Here is a 20,288-nt window from a genome sequence, read left to right as displayed (position 1 = left end):
TATGATAAGGGTCATGCAAGGTACACTGGGAGTTAACTATTTTAATATCTACAGTTTCTTCCCAGACAATTAGGAATATCCAGTAGGTAGTTTGTTGTCTTTTAATTCTGGTATTTCTGAATGAAATTCTCATTTCCCCGTCTGTATTTCCAGATTTCTATCTTTCACTCTTCTATTAACAGTATGCCTTGTGACTGTTTCAGTTTTTTCCTCTGGAGAATGTTACTAGCTTTCCTTTTAGAACTGTTCTGAGAGAAAAAAATTCAGTCTTTAAAAGTATAATAAAAACTTAGGAAAATAAATATAATATGCCTGGGATGCTTTAGAAAGTCAGAAAACAGATATTCTATAATGAAAAGGAAGTAAATTTCAAAATAATGGAGAGTTTGGGCTCGGGAAATCCAGGCACAGCAGAATTATAATAGGAAGGCAATTTAAGCCTGGGTAAGAGAATCTAGATATAATAAAAGTGGTGACATGTGCAGTGAATATTTGATTCATTCAGTGAAGCAAAATTATTGGGATGGAAGATGTAAGAATAAAAGAATTATTGCCCTGGCCAGTTTTGCTCAGCAGCTAGTACGTTGGCCCACAGACCGAAGGGTTGTGGGTTCAATTCCAGTCAAGGATACATACCTTGGTTGCAGGCTTGATTCCTGCCCCTACTCAGGTGGTGTTTGGGAGGCAACCAATTGATGTGTCTCTCTCACATTGATGTTTCTCTCTCTCCTGCCTCTCTCTCTCTCTCCTCTTTCACTCTCTCTAAAAATCAATGGAAAAATATCCTATTGCCTGACTGGTGTGGCTCATACCATGCACTGAAAGGTTGTTGGATCGATTTCCAGTGAGGACACATGCCTGGGTTGTGGACTTGATCCCTGGATGTTTCGCTCTCACATTGATGTTTCTCTCCCACTCTCCCTTCCTCTCTCTAAAAATCAATAAAAGTATTAAAAGAGTTCACTATTAAGGAAACTATGCTTTTTTATCATATTTTAAAACATTTATTGAATACTTTGCAACCAATATGTACTCTGTAAATTTAATTATCAGTAGTATTAAGCTAAAATATTTCCTATTCCATTTGAGTATAAAGAAAGAAACTTATACCTTTTCTTTATCTGTTTCAGTATGGCTTGGGAAGAGAATTTGTTAGATGGTTTACTAAATTTTGCTGCCACCCCTAAAGGACTACTACTTCTTCAAAAAACAGGTGCCATCAGTGAATGTGTGACATTTATGTTCAACCGATATGCAAAAAAATTACAGGTACGAATTACCATCTGCCACAGGCAAAAGGAATTTTTGTTGCTTTAAAAGCCGTTAAGAACATTATCCTGTTTTCTGTGCTTGAAGAGGTTATTAAACCTGAGTTAAAAAACCATACAGCACTGTAATGTTTAACTTAATTTTGTTTTTTAGGAAAGCATTAGAGAGTTGGTGTTGGTATTTATGGCTGTAGTTACAGGATGGCAAACAAGCCTATGCAATTGAAAAATTCAGTTAATTATCCAGGTGTTTTATAAAGGTGCTATCAAACATCTGGATATACTAAAACTGGGTGGAACCTCAGGAGAAAAACCTATTGGGTTTAAATGTATGTGTCTATGGCAATGTAGGCCTCACATTTGAAAAGAAACAAATATTTGAAGAAGGATTTTATTATTGCTACTGTTAAATAAAATTTATAATATAATACAGTCTTTTCTCAGATAGAGGTCATAGAGGTATATTCAGTTTTTGCTGTCATGGTGAATATCCCTAGACCTTGGAGCTTTTTAGGATCATAGATAGTATGCCTTTATTCTCTGTCTCTGACAGCTGTTGTTTTTTAATGTTATTGGGTTGCCTGCTTATAAATATCAGTAGAGGCCCGGTGCATGGATTTGTGCACAGATTTGTGTGGGGATTGGACCTAAACCGGCAGTCAGACATTCCCCAAGGGATGTAGCAGTGCGCCAAGTGTCAGGTGGCCAGGGAGGAGCCCGAGCCAGGGCCGGGAGCCGTGCTGCTTGTGCTCATCCTGGCCCGCAGCACCTGCCACTTGGTAGCGCTGCTGCAGAATCAGGAGAGGCTCCCGCCGCCACAGCTATGCTAGCCAGCTGTGAGCCTGGCTTCTGGCTGAGCAGTGCACTGACCACCAGGGGGCAGCTCCTGCATTGAGCGTCTGATCCCTGGTGGCCAGTGCGTGTAATAGCGACTGGTTGACTGGTTGTTCTGGTCGTTCTGGTTGTTTGGTCGTACCGTCGCTTAGGCTTTTATATATATTGTATTTGTTCTTCCTTAGTTGTCATTGTAATTTCCTGCTTTTGTTTAAGCTATAAAAAACAAATAGTTAACTTTTTAGGATTGCTTTTGCCAATGTAGATTAAGTAGTTCCTGAGGGAGGGGCCGGAACATCTCTTTATAAATAAAACATATGAACATCTGTTTATTATACTAGGTTAGTATGTGCAGATGTGTTTTTATTTGTTTAAATGGACCTCAAGTATAGAGAATGTAGTTGTTTACATGTTTCATTTCATGGCATAATGTTCCCATCTGTCCATGCAAGATTTCTCTCTTGATTAATTTTATTCTCCTATCAGTCCTGATTTACTCTGCATGTATCCCCCTACTCCAGGCTTCATACCAGTGTGCTATGTGTAATATTTTGGAATGTGCATACTTCTTGTATAATATTATCTTAGTCTATTCAGGCTGCTATAACAAAATACTACAGTCTGGGTGGCTTGTAAGTAGATTTATTGCTCACAGTTCCAGAGGCTGGAAGTCCAAGATCTGGATGGTAGCATGGTCAGGTGAAGGCCCTCACATGGCAGGAGCTAGGGAGCTCTCAGTGATCTTTTTTTTTTTTTTTTTTTTAATATATTTTATTGATTTTTTTACAGAGAGGAAGGGAGAGGGATAGAGAGTTAGAAACATCGATGAGAGAGAAACATCAATCAGTTGCCTCCTGCACACTCCCCACTGGGGATGTGCCTGCAACCAAGGTACATGCCCTTGACAGGAATAGAACCTGGGACCCTTCAGTCCGCAGGCCGACACTCTGTCCACTGAGCCAAACCGGTTAGGGCTCAGTGATCTTTTTTTATAAGAGCACTAATCCCATTCATAAGGCCACTCCTCTTTCATGACCTAATCACCTCCTAAAGGCCCCATTTACTGCTATTGCCTTTGGGAGGTTAGGATTTTAACATGAATTTTTTGGGGACGTACATTCAGACCATATCAAATATAGTTTACATAAATGAAATTGTGTTGTTCTAATTGGAATTTATCTGATGGTGAATTTGAATCTCTTTGAGTACTAGTTGACCATTTGGGTTTTCATTTTTGTTTTTACATTTTTGAAAATACTCAAGCCATTCAAATACATTTTTTTAAATCATTGAGATACATGAAACCATGCAGCCACTTCTACTCTTGTGATAATACACCTATGACTAGATACCATTTTTCACATTCACAAATTTTAAGACAATCTTGTCTTCCTTTGTACTACACTGGTGGTTATAATAGAAGTAATTGTTTCCCAGATCTCAGAAACTTATAATCTTAGAAGTTATTACAGTACTCAAATGGTGCTCTATGCTATTCACAACACTTTTTGAAAATTTAGATCCTCACTTACCTGGTAAGAAAGCCATTAGGCCATTTCCTTAATTGTGCTGAAGAGAAAGGGGAGACCCAGGCTGGTTAAATGTTCTGCTTATGCTCTAGTAACTGACAGAAGAAGTAAGACTAGAACTCAGATTTGTCTTTCACAGTGTCCACGGAATCTGGGTCTTGTTAGCAAAGCATCTCTAACTTCTCTGTGGTTTTCTTCTGCTCCTTCCTTTCAGTACTTAGTGTGAATCTGGGAAGCCCCAAGGTTTCTAATGTTTGGATCAGCAGGATTGGTGGGGGTGATCCAGTAAGGTGTTTTTTCAGTTGTTATGGAGTAAGGCAACTGGGAAAAGGATAGACATTTATCTTACTTCTCTGTCATCTAATCGCAGAACTATTGGATGGCAAATTAAGAAAAAGAGAAATATGAGTAATAAAAATAGAAAAAGGAAGGCAAATGATAAAGACACAAATAGCAGAAAATTGAAGAAATTAACCTAACTTGCATGGTCCTTTAGTGTTTTTGCCCTTAAAACTGACTATACAGCTTATATTTTTAAATTTTTATTGAAACATGATTTTAATGAAATATTGAAAAAATATAAATTTCTAAGTGGTTACCTCTGTTTAGAAGTCAAACATTTTATAAGCCAGTCTGATCTTAGCCAAAGTCTGAGACGGAAGAACATAATATAATGTCTTTGTTATTTCCTTATTCTGATTTCTGCTAAGAGAGATACTCATTTTTGTACTTTACCATGAATATATGTATAATATTCTCTGAAATAAATTGTTTAAAGTTTTTTACAACACTCTTTAGTAATCTGTACATTAATGCTGAAATTCTTTGCTGGAGAGTATTTTATATGTAAAACTAGAGGTCTGGTGCATGGATTTGTACACTGGAGGGACCCCTTGGCCTGGCCTGTGGGGATTGGGCCAAACCCAGACCGGTGTATGGATTTGTGCACTGGTGGGGTCCATCAGCCTGGCCTGTGGGAATTGGGCCGAAACCGGCTCTCCAACTTCCCCCAAGGGGTCCTGGATTGCGAGACCCCTCCTGTAGACCCAGCCCCCAGGACCTGGATTCCCACTGGCTCCCTCCTCCTTCCTCTCTGGGTCTGGGGTGTGGGTGAAGAAGATTCGGGACTGGCAGTGTTCCAGCAGCAACCTAACCCACAGCTGATTCTGTGAGAAATCAGGCTCCTTCCTCTACTGGTCGGAGCGTCTGCCCCCTGGTGGTTATTGCTCATCATAGCCACCGGGTGAACGGTCGAACAGTCGAACAGTTGGATGGTTGCTTAGGCTTTTATATATATAGACTAGAGGCTCGGTGCACGAAATTCGTGCACTGGGGGGTGTTGTCCCTCAGCTCAGCCTGCAACCTCTCCAATCTGGGACCCCTCGGGGGATGTCCGACTGCTGGTTTAGGCCCGATCTGGGACTTCTGGCTCCTAACCACTCACCTGCCTGCCTGCCTGATTGCCCCTAACCGCTTCTGCCTGTCAGCCTGATTGCCCCCTAACTGCTCCCCTGCCAGCCCAATTGCTCCCAACTGCTCTCCCCTGTCAGACCGGTCGCCCCCAACTGCCCTCCCCTGCCGGCCTGGTCGCCCCCAACTCCCCTCCCCTGCTGGCCTGTTCGCCCCCAACTGCCCTTCCCTACCAACCTGGTCACTCCTAACTGCCCACCCCCCACTAGCCTGATCGCCCCTTATTGCCCTCTCAGCTGGCCTGGTCACCCCTCACTGCCCTCCCTGCCAGCCTAGTCACCCCCAACTGCTCCCCGCCGGCCTGGTCATCCCCAACTGCCCCCCTCTGCCGGCCTGGTCACCCCTAACTGCCACCCCCCCCGACCGGCCACCCCTCACAGCCCCCCTGCCGGCCTGGTTGCCCCACGCAGCTTGCTTGTTCAGTCATTTGGTCATCCCTCACTAACCCCCTGCCAGCCTGGTTGCCCTACACAGCCTGCTTGTTCAGTCGTTTGATCATCCCTCACTAAGTCCCCTGCTGGCCTGGTCGCCCCATGCAGCCTGCTTGTTCAATTGTTTAGTCGTCCCTCACTAACACCCCTGCCGGCCTGGTCGTAGGCAGCCATCTTGTGAAGGTGTGAGGGTTAATTTGCATATTGCCTCTTTATTATATAGGATTCCCTTCCTTAGGGAAAAAAAATCATATTGCCTTTAAAAGTAATTATAATTTTTAAGAAGATACCATTGTACTTTTTAAAGTTGTTTGATTACTTAAAAGCCCTGTTAAAAAAACTTGCAGTCAATACAGATTTATTGATGAGGAAATTTACCATTGAAGAACCAATCTAAAAAATTAAATAATAAGCTAATAGAATTTGGGGTTGGAAGGAATCTTACTTTACATTTTGTCAAAGTCCTTTATTTTATGTATGAAGAGAGTTAGACCTAGAGAGAGAAATGACTTGTTCAAGGTCAAAAAGCTACTTAGTTACCTGGCTGGGACAAGAACCTAGATCTGAAATTAAATTGTCAAAAATATTACATTAATATTAACTCAATTATGATAGTTTCTGAGTTTGTTTTTGCCACTCTTATCTTTACTTGAAATGTCTAGTTTTTGTTTGTTTGTTTGTTTTTTGTCTGGTATTTTAATATGAAAAATTAGTAACTCTACCTGTAACACGTAAGTAAATATTAACATGCTATGTTTTCCTGCCTCTCATGGTTGTTCCTTATTTATGTTGTTTAGATCAGCAGGCATAAAAAGTTTGACTATGGAGTTTTGGTTACCCAAGTGGCATCAACAGCAGCAGGTACAATAGCACTACAAAGTTCAGGTACGCTTTTTCTTTTAATCCTATATAATAAAGAGCTAATATGCTAATTAGACGGGACAGTGGAACGACCTTCCGGAATGACCAGTGGGTGGGGGGCGGGGCTGTGAGGGCACAAGGCAGCCAGGGCCATGAGGCAGCCGGGGCTGCGAAGGCCGATGTGGCTGGGGCTACGAAGGCTGAGCCCCTTGCATGAATTTTATGCTTCGGGCCTCTAGTAAAAATTATAATAATTTAAATATAATGAGTAAGCCAATGGAAAATTTAACTGGCATGGTCAAGTATAAGGATACTACTCTAAAGTGTTTTTTCCCACATTAGGCCTTAGGTCAAAAAAAGTTATAGGGTTTCCTTTTTTTAAAAAAAATTTAAATTCTTTATTGTTTAAAGTATTACATGAGTCTCCTTTTCCCACCATTGACCTCTCCCCAGCTACCCTCACCCCCAGCACATGCCCTCACCCCCCTACTGTCTGTGTCCATTGGTTATGCTCATATGCATGCATACAAATCTTTTGGTTGATCTCTTACCCCCTCACCCCCTGCCTTCCCTCATAGGTTGGACAGTCTGTTCTGTGCTTCTGTGTTTCTGTTTCTGTTTTTGTTCATCAGTTTATGTTGTTCATTATATTCCACAAGTGAGTGAGATCATGTGATATTTATCTTTCTCTGACTGGCTTATTTTGCTTAGCATAATGCTCTTCAGTTCCATCCATGCTGTTGCAAATGGTAAGAATTTTTTCTTTTTTACAGCAACGTAGTATTCCATTGTGTAGATGTACCATAGTTTTCTAATACCACTTGTCAGCTGATGGGCACTTAGACTGTTTCCAAATCTTAGCTATGGTGAATTGTGCTGCTGTGAACATAGGGGTGCATATATCCTTTCTGATTGGTGTTTCTGTTTTCTTGAGATATATTCCTAGAAGTGGGATTACTAGGTCAAATGGCAGTTCCATTTTTAATTTTTTGAGGAAACGCCATACTGTTTTCCACAGTGGCTGCACCAGTCTGTGCACAAGGGTTCCTTTTTCTCCACATCCTCTCCAGTACTTGTCGTTTGTTGATTTGTTGATGATAGCTATTCTGAAGCTGTGAGATGATGGTACCTCATTGTGTTTTGATTTGCATCTCTCGGATGATTAGTGACTTTGAGCATGTTTTCATATGTCTCTTGGCCTTCTGTATGTCCTCTTTCGAAAAGTGTCTATTTATGTCCTTTGCCCATCTTTTGATTGGGTTATTTATCTTCCTTTTGTTAAGTTGTATGAGTTTCCTATAAATTTTGGAGATTAAACCCTATCAGAGATAACATTGGCAAATATGTTCTCCAATGCAGTGGGCTTTCTTGTTGTTTTGTTGGTGTTTTCTTTTGCTGTGCAGAGCTTTTTATTTTGATGTAGTCCCATTTGTTTACTTTCTCTTTAGTTTCCATTGCCCTCAAAGCTGTATCGGTGAAGATATTACTACAACATATGTCTGCTATTTTGCTGCCTGTGGACTTCTCTAAGATTTTTATGGTTTCACATCTTATGTTTAAGTCCTTTATCCATTTTGAGTTTATTTTTGTGTATGATGTAAGTTGGTGTATGATGTAAGTCTGGTTTCATTTTTTTGCATGTATCTGTCCAATTTTCTCAACACCATTTATTGAATTGAAGAGACTATCTTGACTCCATTGTATGTTCTTGCCTCCTTTGTCAAATATTAATTGAGCCTAATGGCTTGGATCAATTTCTGGGTTCTTATCCATTGGTCTATATGTCTGTTCTTGAGCCAGTACTGGGCAGTTTTGAGAACAGTGGCTTTGTAATATAGCTTGATATTTGGTATTGTGATCCCTCCAACATTGTTCTTCTTTTTCAAGATTGCTGCAGCTATTCGGGGTCTTTTTTTATTCCAGATGACTTTTTGGAGATTTTGTTCTAGGTCTTTGAAATATGCTGTTGGTATTTTAATGGGGATTGCATTGAATCTATAGATTGCTTTGGGTAGTATGGACATTTTAATGATGTTGATTCTACCAATTCATGAACAAGGTTTAGGAAAAGGAAATCCTACTGGGATTTTCTTTTCCTGTGAAATATATACAAACTTGTTCTCTTTCCTCAGAACAATGGCACATCATAAACTAAACTGAAAAATATTGGATGCTTTAAGAAGTTGCCCTCATCTTCTGCCAGCTGCTGGCCGGGGCCTCCCTTCCCCCACTGCCAGTTGCTGGCTGGGGCCTTTCTTCGTTCTGCGCCTCCCCCTGGTGGTCAGCGCACATCATAGCAAGCGATCTGTCTCTTGGTCTATCTCTGGCAGGGACAATTTGCATATAGTAGGCTTTTATACCAGTATATATAGATACTAGAAGCCCGGTGCACGAAATTCGTGCACGGCGGGGGCTTGTCCCTCAGCCCAGCCTGTACCCTTTCCAATCTGGGACTCCTGGAGGGATGTCCGACTGCCCGTTTAGGCCCGATCCTAGTGGGATCAGGCCTAAACGGGCAGTCAGACATCCCTCTCACAATCCAGGACTGCTGGCTCCCAACTGCTTGCCTGCCTGCCTTCCTGATTGCCCCTAACCACTTCTGCCTGCCAGCCTGATCACCCCTTAACCACTCTGCTGCCAGCCTGGTTGATGCTTAACTGCTCCCCTGCCAGCCTGTTTGCCCCCAACTTCCCTCCTCTGCCAGCCTGGTCACCCCTAACTGCCCTCTCCTGCAGGGTTGATCACCTCCAACTGCCCTCCCTTGCAAGCCTGGTCCCTCTCAACTGCCCTCCCTTGCAGGCCTGGTCCCTCCCAACTGCCCTCTCCTGCTGGCCATCTTGTGGTGGCCATCTTGTGTCCACATGGGGGCAGGATCTTTGACCACATGGGGGCAGCTATATTGTGTTTTGCAGTGATGATCAATCTGCATATTACTCTTTTATTAGATAAGATAGAGGCCTGGTGCACGTGTGGGGGCCAGCTGGTTTGCCCTGAAGGGCGTCCCGGATCAGGTGGGGGTTCCCTTGGGGCATGGGGTGGCCTGAGCGAGGGGCCTGTGGTGGTTTGCAGGCCGGCCACGCCCCCTGGCAACCCAAGGGGAGGCCCTGGTATCTGGAATTTATTTTCCTTCTACAATTGAAACTTTGTAGCCTGGAGCGGAGCCAAGCCTGGGGCTCCGGCAGCCATTTCTGTGGCAGTTAATTCACCTTCTACAATTGAAACTTTGTAGCCTTAAGCGGGTGGGCCCGGCCAGGGTGTGCGGAAAGCTTTGCTTCCCCTGTTGCCGCCGGCAACCCTGGCCTGCTCTCTCAAGCTCCATTCTGCCGCCATTTATTTGAATTTGTTTACCTTCTACTATTGAAACTTTGTAGCTTGAGTGGAGGCTTAAGCCTGCAACGGCTATGGAAAGCTTGGCTTCCTCTGTTACCTGGGAAACCTTGCTCTCTGTGGCTGTAGCCATCTTGGATTGGGGTTAATTTGCATACTTGCCCTGATTGGCTGGTGGGCGTGGCTTGGCTGGTGGGCGTGGCTTATGTAGTGGAGTGATGATTAATTTGCATATTACCATTTTATTAGAGAGGATATATATAGATATCATTTCCACACTCCCTTTTTCCTCTTCCCTTCTTGAAAGCTTCCCTGTCACCACTTAACTTTCACCACTGTCTTTGCAGTTTGCAGTCGGCAGGTATTATCCACTGTGGATTAGATTTCTAAAAAGTTCAAATATTGGGAATTTAAGATGTTATATCTTAAGATTATCTGAACTCTGAACTGGAGATAAGATGTAATCTCTACTAGAGATACTATGATTATATTTTTCAAGGCTTAGAGTTGGATCATAACATCAGTGATCACTGTTGATTCTCTTATTAAATAAAAATATTTTTCTATAGCATATTTTAAATGTTTTTTGACTGAACTGTTTTGAACTTCTTTTATTATGAAAAATGTTTCCTGGGAAAAGTTGTGCTAAGCTGAACCGCTTATTCTTCTATTTATAATAAAATCCAATTTATTAAGTCCTCAGGGCACATTAATGAAATCATTTGAAGACTAGATTTATCTCAGATTTCTCTATTGGTTAAGTAATTAAACTTCTGAGCCTCACAATATCAAACTTTTCATGAGAGGGTTAAATGCAAATTTTCACAGGACAAAGGAAGGAGGACCAAAGGATTGAGTTCCTAAAATGTCCTAGGTACTATATTAGGAACTCTATAGAAATGATCCCATTAATACTTTATGGCAACCCTTGGATTTTTCTAAAGATATGCACCGATAAGCTGTCAGCTTTGTAGTTTAACCCTGATAATTCTCAGTTTCAGAGCCTATATATTTTTTTTATACTGAGGGGACAATTTCTTCCTGAATGCCGTTCCTATAAAATTACTGATTTGATGATTCGATGTTCTGTTTTACATATTTCCATATGATTCATTTCTATAGAAAAATAATCTTTCAGAATTTAAACATTATAGTTTTATGTTAATGAGGTATAAAGGTAATTAACAATAGCAAATATAATTTCTACCAAGGTTAGAGGTTACTAGGTGTACTGGTTAATAATGTGGATTTTTTTCAATAGATGGAGTTACACATATGTTGATATATATGCGATTCGATATGTATGCTATTTTGTTGTATTGACAACAAGCTTCAAAACTTCATATGTCAAATTTTCTGAAGGTGTTAACATCACTGATATTTTTACACTTAAAAATGTCAAATTTCGTGCCCAAAAAAGCATTTGTGGGAAGTTATAATTCATTACTTTATTTTGAAGAAAAGGGCTGCTGAATACTTTGGGAAGCTTATGGTGAACATGATCCATCTCAAGATACTTGTGAATGCTGGTTTAAATGCTTTAAAAGTGATGATTTCGATGTGAAAGACAAAGAACATCCAGGTCAACCGAAAAAGTTTGAAGATCAACAATTACAAGCATTATTGGATGAAGATGCGTGTCAAACTCAAAAACAACTTGCAGAAAGATAAACATTGCTCAGCAAACAATTTTTGATCGTTTACAAGCAATGGGAAAGATTTTAAAGGAAGGAAAATAGGTGCCACATCAACTGAATGAAAGACAAATGGAAAACCGAAAAGTCATCAGTAAAGTGTTGCTTCAATGGCACAAAAGTCTTTTTTGCAACGAATTGTGGCTGGCGATGAAAAGTGGATTTATTTTGAGAATCCCAAACACACAAAATCATGGATTGATCCAGGTCAACCATCAACATTGACTGCAAGGTCAAATCACTTCAGAAAGAAGACAATGCTCTGTGTTTGGTGGGATCAGGAAGTTGTGGTGTATTATGTGCTTCTAAAACCAGGTGAAACCTTTAATACTGATCTCTACCGACAACAAATAATCAATTTGAACCACACTTTGATCATGAAACAACCAGAATATGCTAGAAGACATGGCAAAGTAATTTTGCTTCATGATGTTGCACCATCACACACTTCAAAACCAGTTAAAGACACGTTAAAAGATCTTGCCTGGGAAGTATTAACCCACCCACTGTATTCACCAGACCTTGCTCCTTCAGATTACCACTTGTTCCGATCGATGGCACATGCACTTTCTGAGCAGCACTTCAAAACATACAATGAAGTGGAAAATTGGGTCTCTGAATGGTTTTCCTCAAAACAAGAAAAGTTCTATTTGGACGGTATCCACAAATTACCTGAAAGATGAGGGAAATGTGTAGCTAGTGATGGACATTACTTTGAATAAAGCACTTTTGATGTTTCTCTTGAAATTATCGTGCTTTCTTTGATTAAAAAATCTGCCATTATTAACCAGGACACCTAGTATGTATCTTTTGTCAATGTGAACCAATCTAGTTAGAGGGATAATTATATCTTTCCTCCATAATCCAAAGAAATAGCATACTATAAATATGATGTAAAACAATTCTTTTTAGGGTTCATTAATGCACTTATAACTGAATTATGGAGCAATCTGGAATGTGGAAAAGATGATGTTAGAGTAACCAATCCCAGAGCCACTCCAGTGGATCCTATTGACCAAAGCTGTCAAAAGGTAAGAGATGATTTGATTTATTTAATAATGTACAGATTTTAAGTGTTTCTCTCAGAAATTAATTTATCCAGACTTTATTCAATTACAATCAGCAGCTTTTCCTAATTTTTTTTCCTTCCTTTTATTCATTTCTAAATTAAAAAAAAAATTCACAATAAATTTCGTGAATGGTAGAAATACTACTGTTCTCTGGGAATTATTTTTGGAAGGATTTTTTTCATAATATTTTTATTATACATTTTCTTCCATAATAAAGAGTAATAAACACCAGAGCATGTTACAAAACAAGCAAATACACAAAACCCCTGACACAAAAACCAACCAATCAAAATTAAAGCATTAAGAAAGCTTTTTACTGTTAAACTCAAATCTAATAGAAAATTGTCAGTGTCCTATCTGGTTTGGCTCAGTGGATAGAGTATTGGCCTGTGTACCAAAGGATCCCTTAGCCCAGCCTGCACCCTCTCCAATCTGGGACATCCCTCTCACAATCCAGGACTGCTGGCTCCCAACTGCTCGCCTGCCTGCCTTCCTGATTGTCCCTAACCGCTTCTGCCTGCCAGCCTGATCACCCCCTAACCACTCTGCTGCCAGCCTGATTGATGCCTAACTGCTCCCCTGCCAGCCTGTTTGCCCCAAACTTCCCTCCTCTGCCGGCGTGGTCACCCCCAACTGCCCCCTTCTGCCAGCCTGGTCGCCTCTAACTCCCCCCCCTCCCCCGCTGGCCTGGTCACCTTTTACTGCCCCCCTGCCTGCCTGGTCGCCTCACACAGCCTGCTGTTCAGGCATTTGGTCATCCCTCACTAACCCACCCTGCCGCCCTTGTTTCCCCACACAGCCTGCTGTTCGGTCGTCTGTACGGTTGTTTTGGTCGTGATGGCCCCTGGCTTTTTATATATTAGGATGACTTCTACATATCTAACATGTTCTCATAGTTTTACTAAAATGAAATGATGATTCCTGACTTTGACTTTGTGACACCCTGGGAAATTTTCATTGAAATGGTATCATAAAATTATCAAAATTAAAACAAAAAATAGAAATTCTGCTTTCTGTATTGGTGGACTAGTCCCCTCCAGTAGAAAACACAACTTGGGAAAATAAATTAAAAATCAAACTCAGGAAAAATAACTTAAAAATAAGTTGATTTTTTTGGAATGGCAATAAACAGAGAAGAAATGGAGGGGAGTCAATACAGTTGAAGAGAATCGTACTGCTTGAGATTCTAGATTTAACACTTATATTTGCCCAAGGACAGGTATCAGTTTGTGCTCCACTGAAGATTGGACAGATATTAAAGAACAATAATGGAATAGTATGATTAGCTTTATGTTATGAATTCAACTAAGATAAAAATGGCAGACTTCTTAAAAATATGCTTGCCAAAATGGACTTAATATAAAACAGAAAATCTAAATTGCTACATATTAGTTAAAGAAATTGAATTTGTTATAAAAAAACCTCTGGCTAAGAAAACCAGATTGTTTCACCAGTGAATACTATGAAACTTTATAGAAGAAAAAGTACCAATCACACACATATTCTTTCAGAAAACAAAGATAGAGAAATCAGTTTCTAACTTGTGTTATGAGCCCAGCATAACCCTGACATGGAAATGAGACAAATGTTACCAAAAAAGAAAATCACAGACTAATATTTCTGATGAATATAGACTTAAAAATACTTAACAAAATATTATCAAGTTGTATATAGCAATATGTAAAATGATCATTCATTATGATCAAGTGGTGTTTATCCCAGCCATTCAAAGCGGTTAGCATTCTAAAATGAAACTCTAATTCACCATATTAACAGAATAAAGAGAAATCTCATCCAATGATTCTATAGAAGTAGAAACAGCATTTGAGAAAATTTAATACCCATTTATAAAACTCATCAGATTCAATCCTCAATCTGATAATGCTATCTTTGAAAAACATAAATCTTTAGCTTTTCATGGTAAAATATTATACCTAAAATTTGTTTACTCAATTTGTCTGATTCTTAAATTTTCTGAGTTTAGTAAAAACTTTAAAAAATGACAAGCAGGAAATTTAATAGTTACAAATTAGTGCAATTAATACAATATAAACTAACATGTAAGTATTGGCAAAATATAGGGCTTCTAGAGGTGGATAGAGTTAATTGGAAAGCTTTCTAGAAAAAAAGGATGTGAAAGCTCATGAAGTGCAATAATGAGTATGTGGGAGGGTAGGAGGAGCATGTTCCTGGGTAAGAAAAGTTTGTTTACGTGGCAGTCAGTTGAAAAAGACCACAGGGCCCTAGCTGGTTTGGCTCAGTGGAAAGAGCGTCGGCCTGCAGACTGAAGGGTCCCAGGTTCGATTCCAGTTGCGGGCTTTATCCCCAGTGGGGGACGTGCAGGAGGCAGCCAATCAATGATTCTCTCTCACTATTGATGTTTCTATCTCTATCTCCCTCTCCCTTCTTCTCTGAAATCAATAAAAATATATTAAAAAAGAAAAAGACCACAGGCAGATTCGATTGACTGAAGTGGTGACTTCATGCTGAGGAATAATGGGCTTTTAAAACTGAGAGAAGAGAGGGTCAATTAGTAAAGTGCCTTGAAAGTTATGGAAAGGAGTTTAGATTTGATGTTTAGTGATGGGCAACCACTGCATGCTTTTGCACAGAGGATCCAAAGAATGAAATGTGCCTGAGAAAAAGTATTCAGGTTGTCTTGAATAAGGCAAAATGAGATTGGGAGCTTAAAAACGTCATGGAGAGATTAACTTGGGAAGATTGCACCAGAAAATGAGCTGATTTTGATAGGAAAAGCCATGGCTTTAAAAAATTAATTACAATTAGGGTAGTTGGATTTCCAGTGAATGTAGTTAAAGGATAAAGATGGCTTTGTGACCTAAGTGAAGAATACATAGAATTTATGTTCTTGCTCCAGAGATCCTAAGTATTATTCTCTGGTATTTTCTTACACATCATATATAACAAATGCAAAGAATGAGAAATATGGATCATTTAATATTTTTTTCTCAGAACCACACTTTTCAAGAGATACATGATATTTTAAAGTATTTTCCAACTCTCAAGGTTGTTCTATTAGAATTGTTCTTACGCATTGTCAACACAGATTATTGTTAATGTTAACTATTTTGTTCTTATCATACATGTATGTCTTTCATACTTATGTGGATTAATTTGGCTTATTTAAAAAATTCTTGCAGTCATACTGCTATAAAACTTTACACTAATTATTCTTCTGTGGATGTGGTTGAAGAAAATGAGCCATTTAATGACTTTTCCTTCTCCTCCCCTCCCCCCCAGTCTTTTCTAGGGTTGGTGACCTTGTTATCTTACCCTGCTATTTATGAGCTGGTCGGCAATCAAGAGCTTCCTAATAAAGCAGAATATTCTCTTCGTGAGGTTCCCACATGTATTATTGTAAGTAATCTTCTTTTAACTTTTCCCTTTTATAGATGACACTTTTGGAAATTTGTAGTGAAAAAGCAATTTGACAGAAAAAAAATGATACAGAAAAAAAGGAACACATTTAAATACTGATTTACTTACTCATGGAGTATCAGTTTCTGAATTATCTGCCAATGGAATCTTTGATCCAGGCCACCTAACAGTTGCAACACCTATCGGAGTGAATACAACGTTAACACTCCCCAAGGAAAGAGATTTGGCACAAATAACATGTGTGTATGAATGATTTTTAGGTGACTTATCATGTTATTAGTCACACCAGTGCTGCTCTCTTATTGGCTAGGATAATTAGGAATAAGCTGTATTCGAGGAGTGCAATATGTTTTCTCCTTATATTTTAATGAACTACATATTAACTGCCCCATGAGGGCAGTATATACATATTTATTTAATTTGAGATTTATTTCATAATCTTGCTCCCAGATGGGCTTGTTTTAATCATCCAGAGATATTTAGTTCATCATCTTAGGGTAAGTTTTTGGATTAATACACATAAATATGTATATATGCATTAGTAAAGAATTATTTGGTTAATACTGAAATTCCGTTATTAATCTTTACTTTTTATTTTTCTGGTCACTTGTCCTGTGTGGTGGTGTTTTTTTTCACAGTTTTGCTCTTTTAAATACTTTTAATTCTTGTTAACTCTAAACATTTTAATTTTTTAAAACTTTCTCTACTTTGGGAACATTTTGATAATTTATATGAATAAAATATAAAAATAGGTACTCTTTCATTCAACTTTTATTTTATATTCTCTGTTCCTTGAAGTGTGTCAATTTTGACTTGTGCTTACTTGCATCATTGTGTTTCTAAAGTAGTTTTATAATTAGCCATTTATGTGCCCGTCTTTCCTTGAACTTAATTTACTACCTTGCGGCATGTGGCACGGTTGATCCAGTCCTTATTGTCCTCTCCTCTGTGATTGTGGTTCTGCTTCTGGTTCCCTTCAGGCTCCTCTGGTCTCTCCTGCGTGCTCTCCTTTCCTGGACTTCCCTTCCCCTCTGTCTTGTGTTCTCCATTGTGGCTTTATTGGAAGGCATTACATAGTGTAGTTGTTACAAGTTTGTTTTCTGAAGACAGACTGCTTGGATTAGATTTCTGGCTCTGCCCCCTTAAAAGCTGTGTGACCTTGGACAAGTTAGACCTTGGTTTTTTCCTGGTAAAAGTGAGCAATAACATTCCTATTTGAGGGTTGTTGTGACAATTAAATGAATTAAGTGAAACATAAAATGTTAAATCACTGCCTGGCAGATAACTGCTAAATAATTGTTTGCTGTAATTATCATTAGTAAGCTCTTCTTCTCCAGATGGCATTCTCAATGGGAGAGGACATGGGACTACCTGTTACTCCATATTGACATCTTCACTGTCTCCCCTTGTATTAATTTCCTAGAGATTTCATAACAAATTACCATAAACCGGGTGGCTTAGAACAACAGAAATTTATTCTCTCACAGTTCTGGATGCCAGAAGTCCGAAAGCACGAGGTCAACAGGGCCACATTCCGTCCAAAGGCTCCAGGGGAGACGCCTTCCTTGCCTCTTCCAGCTTCTGGGTGTTGCAGCATTTTGTGGCTTGTTGCTGCATAACTCTACTTTCCGCCTCTATTTTCACAAGGCCTTCTCCTCTTCTGCCTTAAATCTCTCTTTGTCTTTCTTGTATAACCCAGGATGGTCTTAATTTAATTTACTTACCCCTGCAAAGACCCTTTTTCCAAATAGGGTAGCAATTATAGGTTCCGGGAATTAGGAGATAGACATCTCTTTTTTTGGGGTGGGAACAATGTCAGGATTTAACTCACTATCCCTCCAAACAGAAGAGGGGCATTTTCCTCCACCGCTCTGCTGTAGACCGAATATTCAATTCTTGCGTTGAAACCTAACTTCCCATGTGATGCTAGTTGGAGGTGGGGCCTTTAGAAGGTGATTAGTGCTTTATAAAAAGAGACCCCAGAGGAATCCCTTGCCCCTTCTTTTTTTTCATAATTATTTACAGTTTTGTTTGCTAAAACTGGGGTTCCTTTATGCACAGTCATGCTCACTTCTGCGTTAGGCCCCTGCCCCTTCTGCCATGTGGAAATCCTATGAACCAGAAAGTAGGCCCTCATCAGAAACAGAATCTCTGGCACCTTGATCTCTGACTTCCCTGCCTCCAGAACTGTGAGAAATAAGATTTCTATTGTTTATAAGGTACGCAGTCTGTGGGATTCTGTTATAACAGCCAGAGTGGACAGAGAAACTCCCCGCTTTGAATAATTCCAAGGAAGCACCTTCCTTAACAGACCAAGTTTGTTTATGGATGTTCAGGGACTAACCAGTCACAAGCCACTCCTAATAGTGCAGGTGCAGGGATATTGGCATTATGATTGACCACTCTCACCCTTCACTTGGCCCTTTCTTAAGGCCATTGAGACAAGTGTACACAGAGTAGGCACTCAAATGCATTATTTATATAGAAGAGATACTCCTCTTTGTTTTTCTAGTCTTGGTCTCATTTCAGCCTAAGGCTCATTGAATATATTCTCAAGCTGGATAATATCCTTTGAAAAAGACAGAGTTGCAGACTATTTTTGTGAATCCCAAGCCTTTCTTGTACTAGCTTGTTGCTGGGAAGCTGCTGATTGAGGTGACTGCCTCCCTGACACGTGCTGCAGTGCTTAGAAACTGAAGTTCTCCATAAGGCAGGCTTCCCGGGAGTTGCGTTCTGTTCCCTAAGTGGTGATCCATCAATGCAATCCCCTTTGAAGAAGAAATTATTTACTGTAGCATTTGTTTTCTGAAAATGCATTGTCACTGATAGATGGCTGTAATCTATTCTTCCATTAGCTTGTTGGTAATACATTCTGTATTTCTTTATTCTTACAGTATCTAGTACTTAGATCCAGAGCTAGAACTTTGGAGTCACTAGGTATCATTAGTTATTAAATAGTCTGAATTTAGTAATCATATGACTATTCCAGTTTCAGTCACTTGTACCAGTACCCTGTGAATAAAATCTATAATATTCCTTTCAGAAACTGCTATGCACAGAACTCATTGGCAGTCTCCCTCGTCTTAGGCAAAAGAAAGCTAGTGATACATGATCGATTCCAGATCACTCTGTGAACTTTATGGAAAAAAGTGATAGTAGATCGTTTCTTAAATTTTATAATATTAAGCACTAAAAGTCTGTACCTATTTGAACAAATACTGTTTGAAGAACTACATAGCATACAAGTTTCTCCATGTGTCTACTGCAACAACTACTTACTTGATAACATCCAGGTGCCTGGGCAAAGTCAAGGAGAGCTCTGCGGCTCTGTCAGCAGAGCTAAATCAGGGCTGTCAGAGTAGGGAAGTTAGTAAAGAGAGGGAGAAAGCAGTGGGGCAAGTAATCCTATCTAATAATAGAGTAATATGCAAATTAGGCATCACTCCACGACAAAATGGCGGCCCCCATAGCCACAAGATGGTGGCGCCCAGTCCCCTCAGCCCCGCTGCTGGAGTGTCTGGCCTGTCCCACCAGCAAACAGAGCACTGAGAGCAGGGCATGGCTGCTTTCTTAGTGCTGCGGCAGCGGGAAGCCGCCAGGCCCTGCACATGGAAGCCGTCAGAGGAGCAGGGCCTGGAGTCTTCTCGATGGTTGCCACGGCGATCTGGAAGACGCCAGGCCCTGCACACATGGAGCCTGCAGAGGAGCGGGGCCTGGCGCCTTCCCGTTGGTCTCTGCGGCAATCGGGAAGCCGCCGGGCCCTGCGCACACGGAGCCAGCCGAGGAGCGGGGCCTGGCGCCTTCCCGTTGGTCGCAGTGGCTATCTGGAAGACTCCAGTGCCACCAGAGCAGGGCATGGTGGCTTCCTGATCTCGGCAGCCTGGAAGCCGCCAGGCCCTGCAAAGCCGGGCATAGCGGCTTCTTTAGTGGGGCAATGGCAGGGAAGTGCCCAGACATGGCAGATGGAGCCCAGACAACAGGGCTTGGGGGCTTTCTTAGTGGGCAGTGGCGATGGGAACACCCCCAGGTCCCGCAGACAGAGCCTGGACAACAGGGCATGGGGGCTTCCTTAGTGTGTCCATGTCTGGGAAGCCCCTAGGCCGGGCAGACAGAGCACACTGCAGGGCATTGGGGCTTCCTTCACATGGCACATGGTGACAGCAGGCAGAGAGCGACAGCAGGGCATGGGGGCTTCATCTCCATGGCTGCAGGGAAACCTCCAGGCCCCGAAGAGAGCAGAGAACCATGGGGAGTGGGCCTAAGCCATCAGTAGGATATCCTCTGAGAGCTCCTGGATTGTAGAGGGTGCAGGTTGGGCTGAGGGACCCCCGTGCACGAATTTCGTGCACCGGGCCCCTAGTGAGACTATAAATATGAAGCTGGGGATATGAATGAATTGTATTCT

The 20,288-nt window shown here is 40.8% G+C and overlaps 1 protein-coding gene across 1 annotated transcript in view; it reads left to right on the top strand.

Moving 5' to 3' along the window:
• The window catches only part of TBC1D32 (TBC1 domain family member 32), a 122,720-nt gene that overhangs the window by 44,066 nt on the left and 58,366 nt on the right, over nucleotides 1–20,288 (top strand). Inside the window, exons 18-21 of the mRNA XM_079779714.1 lie at nucleotides 1,131–1,269; nucleotides 6,330–6,417; nucleotides 12,327–12,445; nucleotides 15,746–15,862. Coding sequence (XP_079635840.1) covers nucleotides 1,131–1,269; nucleotides 6,330–6,417; nucleotides 12,327–12,445; nucleotides 15,746–15,862 — 463 coding nt within the window. The remainder of the gene's footprint in view (nucleotides 1–1,130; nucleotides 1,270–6,329; nucleotides 6,418–12,326; nucleotides 12,446–15,745; nucleotides 15,863–20,288) is intronic.

Source organism: Cnephaeus nilssonii (genome assembly GCF_951640355.1).
Source record: "Cnephaeus nilssonii genome assembly, chromosome: 9".
Lineage (NCBI taxonomy): Eukaryota > Metazoa > Chordata > Mammalia > Chiroptera > Vespertilionidae > Cnephaeus > Cnephaeus nilssonii.
This window is presented reverse-complemented; position numbering and strand designations above follow the sequence as displayed.